Raw genomic sequence first — 19,070 nt, forward strand, 5'->3', positions numbered from 1 at the left:
ATTTTCTGCAAACTGCAGCTCTTGATTTGGTAAACGTCGTGATTAACAGATTTTGATAGAGTGCGGTGAGGCATGGTGCAAATTTGACAATCCTGGAATGACACCTTAATTCCCCAAAACCCCACATCATTTACACTTTGCTGGTTTTCTGACACTCTTCTTTGTGATCGTACGTCAGAGAGAATGTGTGCTGTGTTTGTCTGTGTGTATTTGTGTGTGCCTGTTTGTGTGAAAATGTTAAAATGTTTACCGTCCTCTCTCCCTTGCTCCCCCTTCCTCACTTTTTCTCCCTTTCCTCTTCCGGTTCCTGTTCCCCGCCTGTGATAGGTTCAGATTGGTACCTGGTGAGGGTGGAGCTTACGGTGACAGACGTCAATGACAACGTACCAGAGTGGACCATGGTGCCCGCCCCCTACCTTGCGGTGGTCTCCCCTGACACGCCCCCTGGCTCTCTGGTGTACAAGCTCAACGCCCGGGATGGAGACGAGGGCAACAACGGAGAGGTGGAGTACTTCCTGTCTGATGGTAAGTCACTTCCTGTTTTGTGTGGGTGGGGAAGGACTGAACTAGTTTTTTTCTTTGATTTTTGGCACCCTACTCTTCAACATACTAGCCCACACAGTATCAAGAATACTATCTACTGGGCTGAAATCTTTGAGATTAAGAAAACTAATATTGGGTCCTAACAGCTGTTCAATCCATTCTCTCCTTCATCAAACCTATCAAATAATCTGTGAGATTTAGCTAAATTGATCGCTATCGTCTGTACCACCATTCCTCCAGGTGGTGACGGTCGCTTTGAGGTGGACAGGAAGAACGGCCAGGTGCGGACCACGGGACTCCCTCTCCAGCGGGACAGGGAGTATCTCTTGACTGTGGTGGCGTCTGATAGGCTGGGCAGCCGTAGTTCTCCCGCAGTAGTCTCCGTGGTAGCGGGACCACGGGCGCCGCAGTTCGCTAACACCTCCTTCACCATCGCTATTCCAGAGAACACACCCGAGGGCCAGCCGTGAGTACACACATTTAGTCATTTAGCAGACGTTCTTATCCAGACACACCAGCACATTCGCATATACACACACACTGTCAAAAAACACACGTGCGTACACCAACGGGCACACTCACTCTGCAATACACATATGCACACACAGACACACACATACACACAGACACACACATACACACAGATAGCAGATGCACAGTTGAATGCTTACTTCTAAATGCAATGCATTCACTATAAAATTGTGAAATATTTGTTACAAATGATTTTGAAGGAGTCAAAAGCAAAACTTTAAAGAATGAGAATAATACGTTTATCCCACTGGCTGACTTCTTATTGAGATGTTAATTTGAAAAAAAACATAATCAAGATGATAGACTTTCTTTTCTTCATGACTGTGACAACCCACCATCAAAGCATCCTTTTTTTTGGCCTGTTTTTCACACAAACAAATATGTGTTAAATCATGATTAATCACAGCAGACAATGTGATTAACCCAACTAATAAGTGAAGAAGGATTTTATTTTGTGTTCCTGTAATGAGTAATGTGTTACGCCTGGAAAAAGTTTATACAGGAGGTTACGTAAATACAGTAACAGAGCAAGATGACACGCTTGAATAATCACACACGCAAATACACACACACTTACATATTCTGTATAAGCAAATGCACTCATACAGACATTTATAAATACACACATACACACTTACCTGTGCAGTAGGTCAGTCTTCCTGTGTGGTGAATGTTTCCACTCAGTCCAGCAGAGCGTGAGGCTCTCTGAGCAGGCTGAGCTCTCCTACCTCATTAGATGTGTGAGATCATGTATGATGATGTGTGTTAAACACAGATTACACACACACACGCACACACACAAGCACATGTACACACTCAGGCACTATCAACACTACCTAGTTCTGCTCATTATAAGACACGCTTATACTGTTCTTATCTTATCTATGCACATTCCTGATTGAATGAACCCTGAGTTTTTTCTGATGTTAGTGTCATGTTGAATCATCAGTACCAGGTTATAGGTACCTCTGTGTTGACCTTATCTCCTCTCTTCCTATGTGTGACTGACCAGGTATTGCATTCTCATCTCAGTGGAATAGAGGCTGGAAGGACAGGGAAAGTTAAAAGACTGTTCATATTATGAAACAAATCGGGTTCAAATGTTTTTTAAATGTAGGGTAGGGCATAGTATGCATGATTTGTAAGGTCGGGCTGTAGCAGGGTATACACATTTAAGATTATAAATACTTTATCTATGATAAAGTATTTAGTTAAGGGGACACCACATCAGGATTTGTTTAAAGGGACTGAGGAAACCTTATTGAATAATAGCCTTCGTAATAATCAGTCTAATCTTAAGTAGTGAATTCTATGAAAGTAGAGCAGATCAGCAGATAACATAAAAGATACGCGTACACAATATATTTAAGAAAACGTAATTATAATGAACAAATACCAGATAAGTTGTGGGTTTTAAGTTGGGTTAGTTAGTTGGCTAAAGCAGTACAGTAGGCCTAGATTCCTCATTTACATTTAGCGGACGCTCTTATCCAGAGCTTACAGTAGGTACAAGGACATTCCCCCCGAGGCAAGTAGGGTGAAGTGCCTTGCCGAAGGACACAACGTCATTTGGCGCGGCGGGGAATCGATCCGGCAACCTTCCGATTACTAGCCCGACTCCCTCACCGCTCAGCCATCTGACTCCTTTCTAGATTCTAATGAGAGCGAGATACACAATGGCTGTGTAGAGTGAGTGTGGAGGGGGAAGGGAGAGAGAGTGAGAAAGAGGTACAGACAAAGATCTAGGCCTCTATAGCAACAATGGACGATCAATGGCAACTGACCTAACGATGGTTAGGTTAAATTATTTGTAAACTAAAATCAAACGTCAACAATTAAATCACAACATGCCAATATGTCACAAGTAAGAGATATGGCAAATCACAGTTAATTTTATCGGTTTAAAGAAAAGGTTGAGTCAATGGTTTGTTATGTCTAACGAACCGAAAGCGGAATCTCTCGTCAAAGTTCCAGGCACTCAGTGAAAGTGCAGGTTGAGAGGAATAGGTCGAAATGATGCATTCACTTCAGTTTCATTCCTACGAACAAGCAGGGGCAATTGTACGTTTGTGGGTTTTATACTCCAAAGAACAGAGGGGGGTATCCATGTAAAGGTGACCTATTTCATTGGTCAGTTACCATCTGGGTTTCATCCTGAGATTTGCCTACAGGTATGAAGTGGCTGCTAGCTTTGAGTTCTGTTATTTCAAATGCCCATGGAATGTTTAAACTTCAGAATATAACAACACAACATTCATAAATGTTTTTTTTATTTGGTATCTAAAACTGATTAACTTAACTCTTCCTTAAGGGAAGTTATAATCAAACATCAATTAAACAACATTCTAAGTAAATGAGAAAAGCACACAAGGTAGTTGAAGTAGTGTCCATGAGCCATGTAGTCCTTGAAAATACGTTTGTAAATCCAGAAAAGTAAGTTCTTCCTTAGAAATCTTTTGTCTGATCCTATGAGGCCATGTGGCCTCTGTTCCTGACCATGCTGGGCCAGAAGCTTTGAAGCTTCTCCTGGTAAGAACTGGGGGGGACCCCCTTTCTCCTTGATGGGGGTAGGGGAAAGGTGTGATGGCGCGTGGTTTGTCGGTGACTCTGCTACAGGGCTAACATCTATATTTTACTCTCTCTTTGTCTCTCTCTCTCTTTTTCTCTATCTCTATATTCCTCTCAATCTCTGTTTCTTCCCCTCTCTAGGTTCCTGGTCACTCCAGCCATGTCATTCCAGAATCAGCCAATCAGCTACAGTCTCCTAATCAATCCCAGCAGCCTGTTCTCCATTCAGGAAGAGACAGGCGACATCAGTCTGACTCGGAGCATCGACTACGAGGCCGACCAGCATCGCTACCTCCTGCTGGTCAGAGCCAGCGAGAGCCAAGGCAGCCTCAGCAGTGCTACAGAGGTTGGTGACATCATTGTGTTTTCATAAATTTTTTAGTCGCAGTACTATTAATATTCACAGTAGCAGAAGTGGTGGTAGTAGTTATAGTGGTAATACTTACCAATAATAAGGACCCCATTATTGTATAGATGTATATCGTTGCGTTGTTCTCTCTCAGCCCTGTGGTGAAAGGGGTTTTAAACCCCCTGCTGGCATACCGTGACACCATGAACCGCCCCTCAGCCTAGTTATCATCACATTTGACAAGAGATCCTCCCTCCCTGCCTGCCTGTCTCTCGCACTCTCTGGCTGTCTGACATCTACTGCTCTGGTCTGGCCTCACCCTGTTCTTCCGTTGCCCTCAGGCACAACAGGCGAGCACAGAGCACAAATAAAGAGAGAAATGGGGGAACAGGGAACAAAACCCTTGGGCAGACAGGAGGATGGAGGGATGGGGCGAGAGAAAGCTGAAGGGATAGACTGGAGTAGTGCTGTACAGCTTATGGAGAGAGAGAGAGAGAGAGAGAGAGAGAGAGAGAGAGACAGAGAGAGAGAGAGAGAGAGAGAGAGAGAGAGAGAGAGAGAGAGAGAGAGAGAGAGACAGAGAGAGAGAGAGAGAGAGAGAGAGAGAGAGAGAGAGAGAGAAAAAAAAGAAAAGTGTTAGAAGGCAAGAGGTCAGCTAGTTTGTGCTTCTGCTGCACATTGCCGTGGCACTCAGCCCAACCCCAAACCCGCCCCACCCCCACCCCCGCCCCATCCTCCAGGCCAAGAGCTTAAACCTCCACACTGTACCATCACTTTGAAGCTGCATCTATGCTATCACTGGGTCACTCTGTAAACATTGCAATGCATGGGGGAATTTTGTGTCTCACATGAAAAACATGGTGCTGAGTAGAGTTAAAGTGCTCACTCGATCCTCCACAACGCCATCTTCTCACAGCCGTGTCTCTGCTCTCTGTATCCTCAAACGGGTGTTTTTCTGTTAGTAAATGGGTCTAAAAGTCTTAGAAAAAAAGAAGGTTCCAAAGGGTTGTTTGGTTAGCCCTGTGGGGAACTGTGAAACCCCCTTCGAGAGTGCTCTCTTTTCTGTGAACTGGAGTCCTTGCTGTTTGCCATTTATTATCAGGCCCTCTACTCCTACTGAGGAGAAAGCAGCCATTAGTTACCTAACCAAGCAGAGACCTGCCCAGCCCAACCTTTCCTCCTCTCTCCTCTCCTCTCCTGGTGCTCAGCAATATTAAAGCTGACTGACTCTCAAATCACATACTCCTCTTCATCACAGCTCTCTATTGCACACACACACTCAACACACACACACTTGCTGACAAATACACATGCTAACACACACACCAACCCACGCAGAGAAAGTCACACACTAAGACTCCCTGACCCACACAGTTAGACAGATTTGATGTGTGCATGTGTGTTAAGAGATTGTGTTCCATAGCTGCAGGCTGGATGATGACAGGGAACATCTGTTTAATAAAGGCAGTATTTCAGGAGAAGAATTCTCCAGACGAATAAGAGAAACAACAATGATAATCATAATAATATTTCATAGAACTTTTTCACTGAAAACTGCACAACTTTTTCCTTGGTCCAGGGCTCTCTTTCTCTCTCTGCACGTTCTGATCAGAAAGGACTCAGTCTCTCATACTGGACTGTTACATGAAACCTCCCGGTTCTGGCCTTCATACCAAACACACACCTGTACTCACACATACCTGTCCACACACACACAAACACACACACAAACACCTGCACTCACTCGTACAGACACCTGGACTCACACACGTTTTCCAGGTAAACATTCAAAGACAGGAAGTTCATTCAGAACGCATTCCCTTCTCTTTGCCTTGTCCCCTACCTCCTCCTCTCTCTCTCTGTCTGTCTCTCTCTTTCCACCGTCCCGTCCTCTTCTTCTCCTCCCTGCCAGGTGCGGGTCATCATCGTGGATGAGAACGACTGTGTCCCTGAGTTCCTGCAGTCCATCTACAGCAAGGACGGTGTTCCCGAGACAGTCACCACGGCAACATCGCTGCTGCAGGGTGAGTGAGCACTCACCCCCCAACCGCCCCCCTCTCACATCTCTTTGCTCTCCTCTCTCTACATACAAAATCCCTCCATATAAAAAAAAAATTGTGTTCTGTTTTACTTTCTCTGATTTCTCTCGCTGTCTCTCTTTCCTTCTCTCTTTCTAACTCTCTCTCTCTCTCTCATTCTCTCTATGTCTCTCTCTCTCTCGCTTTCAGTGTCTCTTTCAGAGACAGCTTATTGTCTCCTGTACATCAGACAGCCTTGTTCTATGATGTGATTGTAGAGGGCAGTTTACCGTGGCCTGGGGGTGGAGGGGCACACATAGGTACTCCGAAAATTATTTAAAGAGTGGAGTGGAGAGAGGGAGGGATGGAGGGAGACTTTGTGATGGAGAGGGAGCTAGACTTGCATGCAGCAGGAATACTAAACCACACACGTCCCAGTTTCCTCATCGTGTGGTGGGTGGCACAAGTGGCCCATATGAGGTGAACAGACCAGACTCCAGCTGGAACTGACCAGTCTGCAGAGGTTCCCTGCAAAAAGGGACACAGCGTGCTGGCTCAACAGGTGAGAGAGAGAGAGAGAGAGAGAGAGAGAGAGAGAGAGAGAGAGAGAGAGAGAGAGAGAGAGAGAGAGAGAGAGAAAGAGAGAGAGTTGAGAGAGTTGTGAGTTTGTGTGCATGTGAGACAGACAGAGAGATCTGGGTCACATCTATGGGGACCTTTAGGCCTAAGCTTTCAAGGAAATGATAGATTCAACCATGTTTCTTTTTTGTGTTTACGTGTCGGACCAGAGGAGCACAGTGAAGGAGCACAGATTAGGGCCCTGTCCACCGGATTAACAATGTTGGAACACGAGCATCTGATTGGTTCAGGGCAAGTACAGTCTTCCTGGTTTAAGGCAGCGCTGTCCCTGTACACAGCCTTCTGGGAAAGAAGGATTAGAGGCGGGATGAGTGTGGTGATCTACTCATCTGTGCTTGTGTGTGTTTGTGCTCCCCAGTGGTCGTCCCAGAGCTGGGCTTCTCTCCTCATCCTCAGAGCACTCTTCGAGGGTTCCCAAATGGACAGCGTTGTTTCAGAAGTACCTACTTATAGAACCACATTTACAGGTGGAACCTTTAGTTAGTAAAAAAGTGTTGACTAGAAGACCATATCACTAGAAATGATATGGTCCTTCTCTGAGCACTAGAACCATGTGTCCCTGTTCCACTCGGATTGTGAAGAAAGTGCAACACTCTGGAACATCAGTCGTTAGAGCCTCCAGACCAGTCTGAGAACTGAGGTTGGGAGTGGGAGGGATTAAATACACACTAAAGTAGACACTGATAGGATGTCTACTTCTGTAAACTCAGGGACACACTCACTACAGGGTAAGAAAACACTGACATAGACACAGACAAACACACTTTGGAAATGAAATACTGACCCTGTCTCTGTGTTCAGCCCACGTGAATGTACACTGTCAATACAAGACATAGTCAAGGATTGAGGCTTTGTGCTCAAACAACCAGAAAAGAGCTTGTGCATGTGGCTAGTAGAATAACCACCTGTAATCCTCACAGCAGACATTGAGACCAAAGATGTCAATGAAAATGTCAACAAGGATCCCGGAAAGTCTAAACTTTGCTCTGATCTCACACGTGTGGGGTAAACCCCCCCTACAGTGATGTGAAACACCACACTAATCCACCCAACCAGAAAAAGATGCAGCTGCTTTTCACTCTGGCCATAGACCATAGCCTGAAGACACAAAAGTCAGTGTGATCCATGCTATGCTGCAGCGTCAGGAGAATCACAGAATCATAGCATTGAGAGGTCTGCGCTGAAATGTTCTTGTTAGCGGAAAATATGCTTATTCCAGTCCCAGGTGGGTCTCCCTCTTTTAGCAAGGCAATCAATCTGCTCCTGGCTGGCCACTCCGTGAGACTAGAAACGCACAGAGGGAAAACAGAAATGTTGCAAACAGCGGCCTCCCCCCGACCTGCAGAGCAGGAGAGAGCAAACACGAGGGGACACGGCTGAATTGGCAATAACTTAACTTTGCTGCACTTTCAGAGTGAGAAGTCAGAATACCGTGCAATAGTTGCGACCGCTCTGACTTTTTACCTCATCTTCCCTCTCTCTTGCTCTCTCTATACATTGCTTTTCCTTCCCTACAAGTGTTGGTTTCTTCACATCCTTTCACTTCTATCTCCCCTTCTCTTTCCAGCAGTCAGCCAGACACTTTCATCTCCACTTTCTCATTGTTCTCCTACCTACCTACCTACCTACCTCTCCCTTTCATTCTTTCTCTCTCTCTTTCCCCCTCTGTCTCTCTCACCCTGTTTTTCTTATCCATCAGTAACCCCATCCTGTATTTTCTTTCTTCCAGTGTCAGCCAGTGACTGTGACTCAGACCTGAATGCTGAGCTGACATACTACACCCTGAGTCCCGACTTCAGCATCTCCCCCCACGGCACCATCTTCCCAGGGGGGGCGCTGGACTACGAGAGACCCAACCACCTCTATGAGTTTGTCGTCATGGCGGTGGATAAAGGGGAGGTGCCTCGCACAGGCACGGCGACGGTCCGTATCCGCATGGCCAACGTGAACGACGAGGCGCCAGAGTTCTCCCAACACGTGTGAGTACAGGGTTCAGGTTTGGCCCCGCCCACCAGGAAATCAAATACACATCCAATTTGATCTGTTCAGATATGGCCCTTGTTATGACCTGTGACAAATTAGGGCTTGAAGGTTTCCTACTGATCAAGGCTGATATCTACCATAAACCATTAGAAAATACAAGAAAAATCAGAAACAATAGAAGAATAAAGGGAGTGATCCAGTGAGATATCTCCTCCTTCAGAGACGGCTGGTGATGCTAAATATGCAGAGAATCCATCCTACATGGATCTGTCTTCAATGTCTGAGTGGTCAGTCATGTGAACACCCAGCTTTAGCCGACAGCAGACATCTCTAATCTTGTTTTGTCTTCTCTTGCTGTGGTGGGTTGCACCAGATGTTTATCTGTCATCTTTCCCATGGCAGTGTGCATCAGCATCCGTCCTCGCTACTCCCAGCTGCCTGCCTCCTCCCAGCATCCTCCAACAGCTACCCTTACCCAGAATCCCAAGCGCCTGCCAGTTCCCAAAATCCCACACAGCTGCAGTGATGGCCAGACCATCACACAACCAGACCATCACACAACCAGACCATCACACAACCACACAAGCACACAGCCACACAAACCAACAGACGCAAGCACACAAGCGGGCCTAGAGACAGAAAGGGATATAGGAGGAGGACAGGAAACATATGTATACTGTATATATAATGTAAATATTCAGAGAGTGAATGGAGAACTTGTTGAAGAAGAATGGAAGAGAAAAGTAAGATGTAACTGTTCATGGCTCATGTCCTCCACCTCCACTCCTGTTCTCAGTAGTCTGTCAATACCTGACACAGACACACATGCACACACACACACACACACACATGTGCACGCACATGTGCACACACACATGCGCCTCAACTCACAGCCATACTAGGCTTCTGTAGAGGGATGTCTGGTGGTGCGTCAAGACTTTGTTTTTATGTCTTTGGCAGCTCGCCAGTGCTTTGCTCTCTATTGTCCGATTTTCTGCCAGCTAGCTCTGCAAAATGGTGAGGCAAGTTCAATCAGCTATGCCCTGGGAAGTCACCCCCACACATGGACCCAGAACTATGTGTTTTACAGTAGCATGTGTGTGTGGGTGTGTGGGTGTGTGGGTGTGGGGGTGTGGGTGTGTGGGTGAGTGAGAGAGAGAGAGAGAGAGAGAGAGAGAAATTGTGAGTGTGTGTGTATGTGAGACAGACAGAGTGTGTGTGTGTGTGTGTGTGTGTGTGTGTTGAGGGGTTATTTGAGCTGTGCACTGTGAGGTGTTCATATGAGGGTTTGATGGGATGGTTTTGGGCCCGCCCACACAATACATTTGGGTCTGGGGAAGCTCGGATGGGGAAAAACGATGTCCGGACAGGAGCTGTTCGGACCAATGAAATTGTCAGGGCAGGCTTTATACGATGATGGACATATGATCAACAGTAACGTAATCAACCACAACACCAAAGAGCGCTTGGGTTGAATTTGTTTTCAACAAACATCATATTACTTTGCTGTGACTGGTTGTAGGTCTATCCAATTGAGCAAAGAGGCGTTTGTTTTAGGAGTTTGGTTGAAACACGCCCCATACTAACAGCCCAACGGAGAGTTCTCAGACTCATATTCTGACTAGAATTATGAGTATGACAACGTCAGGCTACTTCCACCCCCTTTTCCCTCAAGATGTGACAATTCAACTTTTGACATCTACTTGGACGCGGGCAGATTTAGACAGATGTAGAGATCGTGTTTTCTAACAATCATACTTCTGCGCTCCTTCTACGCCTCCACCCTCTCCTCTCTCATTTCAATGCCACTCACAAAATAGGTGACCTCGACTTTGAGCTGTCAGCCATTTGTCAAGACCCTGTAACTTTCTGTGTCTGTTGCGACAGACACGAAAGGGAGACTGTGTGTTTGCACTTTCCCCACGTCCTTTATGTAGGCATGTATCTGTGTGTGTATTCTATCTATGTGTCCGGACATGTGTGTGCCAGTGTAGTTAAGTGTGTAGGTGTTTCTCTGTTGTCAGACTATGTGTTTACGTGTCACAATACATGCGTGTGTTTGTGGTACTCAGTGTGTGTCTGCCATGTCTGTGTGTGTGTGTTGATGTGCTAGAGGTGCTGTCTGCTCTCAGTAATCTAAGGCCTTGTGAGACTGATGACAGACCAAAGGTTGGTGGTGTCACACATGTCGACCACAGTGTTATATAGCAGGAGAGGGAACTGTTGGGGCGGGGGGGGGGGGGGGAGGGAGGGAGGGGGAGTAGAGGGTTTTGCCACGCTGGGACATAAATCACAGGCATGAAACGCCTGTCAGCTTTCCTCTGTTATCCATCAATCACCTCTCTGGGAGAGAAACTGATGAGCACAACCTATCCACTTCCTCTAGTCACCTCTCCTTTCTCTCTCTCACTGTCTGTCTTTCTGTTTCACTCTTTATCTCTCTTTCACACTCCCTCTTCTAAATTTATTTTTTTGACTTTTTAATTTCTCTTTCTCCATCGCTCTCTAATTGGTATATACGGTAGAATACAAGTAGAGAGAGAGAGAGATAGAGAGAGAAGGAGATAGATATATAGATAGATATATAGATAAATAAATATATAAACAGACAGAGATCTTTGTAGGTCACTCTCTTATATGTCTGTCTCTCTCTCATTCTGAAAATCCTTCTTTCTCATTCTTTCACTCGTCAGTGTTTTCTGTGAAGTTGGCTGTTCATCACAAAACCAGCACATACAATTGCTTCAGAATGACTAAGACCTTCATCTAGTGCACTGTTGAATCATTGCAGCTCATTCTGTCTTCAGAATGAGAGAATAACAGGGATAACCGCAGAGTACTGGGAACTTCATTGGTCCTTTTCATGGAACCAGAATTTGGTATGGGTTTGAGTCATGGTGGCATTACAGTAGTCTTGTTAGGGTTATGAGCTGCTGTAGAGATGCCTCACATCCAATGATTAGCCAAACACCAAATAGAAGACTCAAGAAGACTTGATTGTGCGTGTGTGTGTGAGTGTGTGTGTGTGTGTGTGTATGTTTGTGTCCACAAGACTAGCAATCTCAGGAAAATTGAATTTGTGAGAACATGTCATTGGTCCTCAGAAGTGTAAGTGTTATTTAATGGGGGGTTAGAGCTGGGTGTTAGAAGTTAAGTATTGTTTTAAGGTTAGTGTTTGCAGCAAGGGTTAGGGTCAATTTTAGGGTTAGGTTCAGGCTTATTGGTTTGGAAAAAGAAAATATTAAAATTGAATAAATTGTGTGTCCCCTCAAGAATAGCAATACAAACTTGTGTGTGTGTGTCATTGGGGTTGGACTATTCTCTACAGATATGCTCACACCTCTTATATCACGTTCTCAACATTTACCAGCTGCACGGAAGTCTCCAGCAATTATACAACACCACCAGCCTGAAATGATGCCGTACCAGAACACCAGAATCGTTCTTATGTATATTTTTACCTCCCAATTTTACCACCCCAAAACACACACACACATCAATCTCCCTCGCGCCACGTGTATTCATGACAACACTTTGTATTTTTTAAGTAATTAATATGAGTCCACAGTCTGGTGTGTCATTTTCTTTTTCACACAATTCCATGTCATCCATTAGAGGAGAGGTGTTGATTATGGGATGTCTGGTGGCTGAGCTGTTAGGGAATCGGGCTAGTAATCATTGCCGGTTCGATTCCCAGCAGTGCAAAATGACTTTGTGTCCTTGAGCAAGGCACTTCACCCTACTTGCCCCGGGGGAATGTCCCTGTACTTACTGTAAGTCGCTCTGGATAAGAGCGTCTGCTAAATGACTAAATGTAAATGTCTGTGTGGTTGACAGCTACCGGACCTTCGTCTCTGAGGATGCAGGACCCAACACGTTGGTTGCCACGGTGTTGGCTAAGGACCCCGATGGTGACGGAATCACGTATAAGATCACAGCAGGGAATGAAGAGGGAAACTTTGTAATTGACAGCCATAAAGGTACCCACACGCGCACCCCCCCACACACGAGTACACTCCCACTTACAAATTACAAAGACAAACACACACCACATGCCCACATATACACACTCAAACAAACATGAGAAATGTGATATGAAATGAAAATATGTGAAAGAATTCACATATTGGCGCATTCACGCCTAAATGTACACATGAACTCACAAATGAACATCCACATACAGACACGCACATATGCTCATGCATCCACATACACACTCTATCAGTCGCTCAGTGACACACAGTCAACCTGAGGATCCCCACACACACTGAGCAGTGTGTTCTGTGTGTGTTTAGGCAGGTTTAGTTTCCTCAGAGGTCAGATCTACTGTCTGCTGTTTTGTCTAGTACTGTCTTGTCTTTCGGCACATTTCAGAATCAATATTCCACAGAGAAAGCGTTAAGGGTAGAAAACCAATCTCTGTGTCGCATGGACCTTTTTATAAATTGGACCATCAGCATATCACATTAAACGGCAATAAGATGACTTTAACAAATTCAATTACTGACGAACTTCAAGGTGCAATTTCCTGTGTTCGTTTCCAATGACATTCACTGTCAGCTGATAGAGGATTTTCTCTGTCACGCTCGGTAGAAAACACACAACTCTGTTGGCTAAAAACACAAAGGAAAACACACACACAGAAACACCCACACAGACACATCATTACAGGCTGTATTTGGAAGGGCTAGAATCCACCAATAGAATATGTCTCTTTGACATCTATGTTTGGAGCCTGTCAAGGGACAATATCCTGTAAATGAAATCAATGAGATGATGTGACCCTGTGTGTAAGATGGACGTCTTTTCTACATTTATCACACTGTATCTGTCACGGACAGGTCAAATGTTTGGCCTCCAGTGTTTGTGTGTTTGTATGTGTGTATGTGTGTGCGTTTGTGTGAGTGTGCATGAGTGTGTGTGAGGTGTATATGGGTGTGTATGTGTGTCTTTGCCCATGTTTCATTGATCGGGCTGCTGTTGTACGTCCACTATTCTCCATCATTATTGATCACCACATCAGGTTTTGATACCGTCACTTGTGCTTGTATAGAACATGCTACTGCACAGACAGAGTCTGTGATGAAAACCTGCCCACTCATTTGATTTGTTAGGAGACATTGTGCCTAAATTCTTCCAAACTCTCCCGGTCTGTGTCTACAGCAAGTCTAAGGCCCTGTGTTTCTCTTTCTTGCTCTCTCCCTCTCTCTCTGTACTTTCTCTCTCCCTCTTGATCTCTACCCTGTCTCTCTCCCTTCTCCTGGCGTTTCTCTCTCTCTTTATCTCCCCTCTCTCTCTCTGTCCTTTATTGCTTCTTATCCATGGATCTTTAGATCTTCTCCACTGTCCGGAAATTTCCTCAATCATTCACAAGGCGCTGTCTTTTTTTATTCTCTGTGGGATAGTTAGACGTACGACTCTACCCTGTTAATCTGACTATAACTCAGAGAAGAATATGTTTTACTGAGATTTACCTCCGTTATTAGGACTCACACAGGCAAGTCAATAAGATGATCACCCAGTTCCTATTGAGCACATAAATACACAAAGGGCACATTTATGTTGGAACTCGGCAGAAGGAACTATTTAACGACCTGACATCAAAATATTTGTTCCGATTAACAGGTATATCATCTCTATGGTTCCGTCTAAAACTCTTCTCCACTTCTTCTCTTTTATCTCCTTGGTTTGTTTTGGTCTTTGTTGAGAAGAGAGCAGAGATAAAAATACATGCTAATGTTAGGTTGATAGCAGAATGCATGAATACGTGTAGCTCATTTGTGAAAGACTGGTTTGTCATCCGGTCCTCCCTTTCTCTCTTTCTCTCATCCCCTCCTTGTCTCGGACCACTCATTTATATAACTTCCCCACCACCGCACTCCTCCTTCCTCCCCCCTTCCGTCCTCCATAGCTTTCCCTCATGCTGCTCCTGTCGTCCCTCAGGGCAGTCCTCGCTCTTTCCATCCCTCCATCCCTCACTCCCGCCCTCCATCCTCCTCCTAGCTTCATCCCACTGTTTTGGGGTGAGATGCTGATAAGAGGTGGCATCCGGAGGGAGCCAGTGGCCCCCTCCACCTCCTCTCTCCCTCCCTCTCTCATCCCTCCATCATTTGAAGCGACGTGTGCTCAGTGACCCCTGAGGAAACATCTTCTCCATGGTGGATGTGTGATGATATGAGCTGGCCCTTCTCACGGCCCTGCCTCCGCGGGGTGACCAGGGGCCTCTGACGCAGCCTGCCTGTCTGCCGGAGCTCTGACCAAGACACACGCAGGCAGGCAAACACACACATGCACGCACAAGTAAACACACACACACAGGCACGCACGTAAACACGCACGCAAGTAAACACACATGCACACACAGGCAAACGCCACGCACACGTACGTAACACACATACGTAAACATACGCCCGAATGCACACGCAAGTAAATGCACAGCACATGCAAGTCAACATCCACGTCAACATGCAAACAAACACATGCACACCCAAGTGAACATACACAAACACACTCGGGGACAAGCAAGCAGAGACACACAAACATCCAGGCAAACACATCCTCGCACACACACAAAGATATATCCATGCAGTACATGCATGTGGTTCTAACAGACACGGCCATGAGCAAATGCACACACACATTTACCCTCACTCATGGCACATTTCTCGAATATTAAACCAGACACATAGTGTATGTTTTCTCGCCGGAATGTCCTAAAACCACTCTCTCAACCCACTTTCAGACACTTACCAACCATTTCCTTTGAAGGCTTTTTAGCCCTCTCTGGTGCTTTATGTCACATGAGGACATACACCAGACTGGATTCCTAACTTCCAGTGCTGCACACGGCTGGGGAGACCAGCGCTCGGGTTTCTTTTTGAGCTCGCAATTTTTATTAGAAATGTCACATTTGTTCCGCTGCTGTTTTCGTTCGCACGCCTTGAGTGCACAGGGCAGCCACCTAACTGGAGATCGGAGAGAGTGGAGAATAGTGTACATCTCAAAGTCATTTGTGGTAGACACTGTGGGCCTCATTTTCTAACATTGCAACCGCAGTTTTCTGCGCCTTTGCCAAACCGCAAATAGCGCATTCTGAGTGGTATTTATCAAACCAGATTCTCGTCGGGCAATCAGCGCCCATTAGTGTTAATTAGTGCGCCGTTAAAAGACGGGAAAAATCGCCTGCATGTTACTGCCACCATGGGTGATTCGAGGAAATGAAATAAAAAGTTCAGCCAACAGGAGTTGGAAATATACCCATCCACTTTCCATTATACCCTCCCAGCAGCGGTAATCTGCGTTTTTACTCAAGTGCGCTGTCTTTGTAAATACGGTGTTTATGTCTTTACCCGCTATTCCACGCCTGAAATGGGCGCAATCAGTAAATTAGGCCCTGTGTGCGTGTGTGTGTGTTTGTGTGCGTGTGTGTGTGTGTGCAAAACTATCAGGGCACGTGAATGTGTGTGTTTATTGGGAGGATCCACGCTGAGGAACAGGTGGCTGAGTGGTTAGGGAATCGGGCTAGTAATCAGAAGATTGCCGGATCGATTCCCTGCCATGCAAAATTACATTGTGTCCTTAGGCAAGGCACTTCATCCTACTTGCCTGGGGGGAATGTCCCTGTACTTACTGTAAGTCGCTCTGGATGAGAGCGTCTGCTAAATGTAAATGGAACAAAACAGTTTGCTGCACTCTTTTTGCACTGGCATCACATTAACCTGCACCTTTGAGAGCATGAATGATACTTCACCTGAACATCCACCAAAGTTTGTCACATGGTGTCTGATCTCTCTTTCCTCCAGGTATCATGTGTATCTATGTGTGTATGTATTTGTTCACGTATTAAACAGTGCATGCAGAACATGTCTGTTCAAAACCTGCCTCCATTGTTGGGTAATGTGTGGAGATGTTTCTTTTCAGACCACCCCCACCCCCTCCCCCCACACCCACAAACAGCTTTTTCCGTAGTGATGTGCCCTGTGTCCTGGCCTGCAGAACAACGGGTGACGTCCACCCAAGTGGAACAAGCCACAGTGACAGTCTCTATAGCTCAGCCCGTAAACCCACACACACACATACATACAGTATGCATGGGCACGCTCACAGTTTCATTAACAGGCACAAAAGGGTACACACACACAAACACACACACACACACACTTCCTGTCACATTCCCCCAGAGAGAAGCTCACATCACATTACAATTGATTCCATGTCCCTGGTGCCCTGACTGTGCACCCCTAGCAGCCCTGTGTGGCATGCATCAGTTAGGACACACTGAAGCCCACAGCCCCCCCCCCCCCCCACACACACACACACACACACACACACACACACACATACACAGTACATACACACTATTGGCTTACCCGTGATGGGCGCACACACACACACATATGCATGCATGTGCCAGGACACGTATGTATGCATGAACAGTTGCACAGATACATGGGTGCACACACACAAACATCCAGACATTCATATACACACACACACACATCCTGACATCCCTTGGAGCGCTGTCTCATGTCACCCCGTCAGGCACAGATAGAAGGTCTCTTAAGATATCTTTCAAACATGATTCCATCCAACACATCGCCATAGAAACAAATGCTTGACAATGTTCTCAATGTTTTAATCTCCTCTCTGACACTGTCTTATAGTACAAGATAAGAGGGAATACATTAAGTGTGTTCACATGAACACCCCCCACACACACACACACACACACACACATAAACACACTGGCTAACACCAGTACCAAAGGCCTGCTGAATACAGAGCAGAGGAGATGTCACTCAGGAGGGAGCGAGCCATGCAAATGACCCACCCACACCAGGGCTAAGGCCAGGGAGGGAGCCCTGGAGAGAGGAGGGGGAGGAACAGTAGGGGGGGGGGGTGCTGGCGGGGGTTACGAGGGGGTAGGAGGAGGAAGGGGGAGTTGGGGTTTACTGAAGGGAGGGGGTACCACATGGAGGAAATGTGTGCATGCTGAGTTGAGGGAACCTGTCTTTGATGTCATGGTACTGTCACTGTGGATGCCACGGCCTCTAAAACATAAATATGAATATTCTATTATTATTGAATACATTTTGGGATGACATTTTCTGGACATTTCTCATCTCACATTTGTGCATTATTTAGGTAAATGATTCCAAGACTGTTTGGGAGATCAATTCACCAGAAACTGTTACTGTAAATGTTGTCCGGGGTTGGCCAGTTGTCCTTCTGAAAGTTGAGCCAGCCATAAGAAGAACAAGAAACTCTTTTAGTGTCTCATTTTCAAGAGAGAAAGAGGGAGGTACATGGCGGGAGGGGCAGGCTTGTCTTATCCAATAGTGTTCCTTTCACTGTCTGAGTGTTTGTGTATGTATGCGTGCATGTGTTTGTGTGCATGTGCATGTGTGTGCTTATGTGTGTGAGGGGGGGATTCCATTAGACCAGAGGAAGACCTCTCTTGTGACCTGAGAGGGCCAGACGTTATGTTTATGTACTGTACTTGTGTTGAGTCATTCTCAAGCACTTCAGCATGTTGCAGGACAGAAGGAGGGAATGCAAAACGTAAGAGTTTTAGCTCTCAAAGATTACTGTTAAATGAAATTACTCTCAACCCCTTTTCATTGGAGAAATTAGGATTAGTCACACACCCACGTTTCAAGCAGCCTCACCTATAAAAGGTTCCTGAATGAATTTATACTATACTTTACATTGGTTGTGATTGGTCCCTCGGTTCATATCTTGTTGCTGATTGGCTATCCCAGGGCTGATCCGTCTGCGCTCCAGCCCGCCTCCTCGTCTCCAGGGGTTGGAGTATGTTCTGAACGTCACGGCAACCGATGACAACGCCTCAGGCGGACCTCAAGAGCTGTCGTCAACGGCTCAGGTCATCGTCGGGGTGGACGATGTCAACAACAACAAGCCTATTTTTGAGAAGGTGAGACACATGCTCACACATTCTCTCTCTCTCTTTCTGTCTCTCACACACACTCACACACACAAGCTCTCTCTCTCTTTCTGTCTCTCACACACACTCACACACACAAGCTCTCTCTCACACACGTTGAGCATATTCCGCACACCCATGAGCGCACACACTCTCCCTCTCTCCCTGTCTCGATCTCTGTCTCATGCTCTCTCTCCCTTTCTCCCTTTATCTATCCTTCCTTCCATCTTTCTTTATTAGCTCTCTTGCTCAGTTCTCAGGGGGACTGGTGATTTGGCCCGCCTCTCTCCGTTACCACATCATCTGAGGCTTTTTAATTAAGTTGGATAAAAAGCATATGCAGAATCATCACTACCTGACCACTTTTTTTGCAGAGGTCTCAATTTTAAATGAGCCTCGTTCTTGGCCCCAGAGATATGTAGTGTTGATTATTCCTGGCTGCCAGTGGATCGCCATATCCCTGGTGAGGGGAGCGCCGGTTTACACATACGCTCGC

The 19,070-nt window shown here is 46.0% G+C and overlaps 1 protein-coding gene across 1 annotated transcript in view; it reads left to right on the plus strand.

Annotated features, from left to right (window-relative positions):
• The first annotated feature begins 383 nt into the window (after window positions 1-383).
• The window catches only part of LOC146247154 (neural-cadherin), an 80,992-nt gene continuing 62,305 nt past the window's right edge, over window positions 384-19,070 (plus strand). Inside the window, exons 1-7 of the mRNA XM_084682310.1 lie at window positions 384-525; window positions 784-1,009; window positions 3,784-3,988; window positions 5,904-6,015; window positions 8,378-8,627; window positions 12,469-12,611; window positions 18,393-18,565. Of these exons, the coding sequence (XP_084538436.1) occupies window positions 399-525; window positions 784-1,009; window positions 3,784-3,988; window positions 5,904-6,015; window positions 8,378-8,627; window positions 12,469-12,611; window positions 18,393-18,565 (1,236 nt within the window). The 5' untranslated portion in view covers window positions 384-398. The remainder of the gene's footprint in view (window positions 526-783; window positions 1,010-3,783; window positions 3,989-5,903; window positions 6,016-8,377; window positions 8,628-12,468; window positions 12,612-18,392; window positions 18,566-19,070) is intronic.

Source organism: Hypomesus nipponensis, chromosome 19 (genome assembly GCF_054491055.1).
Source record: "Hypomesus nipponensis isolate SF chromosome 19, ASM5449105v1, whole genome shotgun sequence".
Classification (NCBI taxonomy): Eukaryota; Metazoa; Chordata; class Actinopteri; order Osmeriformes; family Osmeridae; genus Hypomesus; species Hypomesus nipponensis.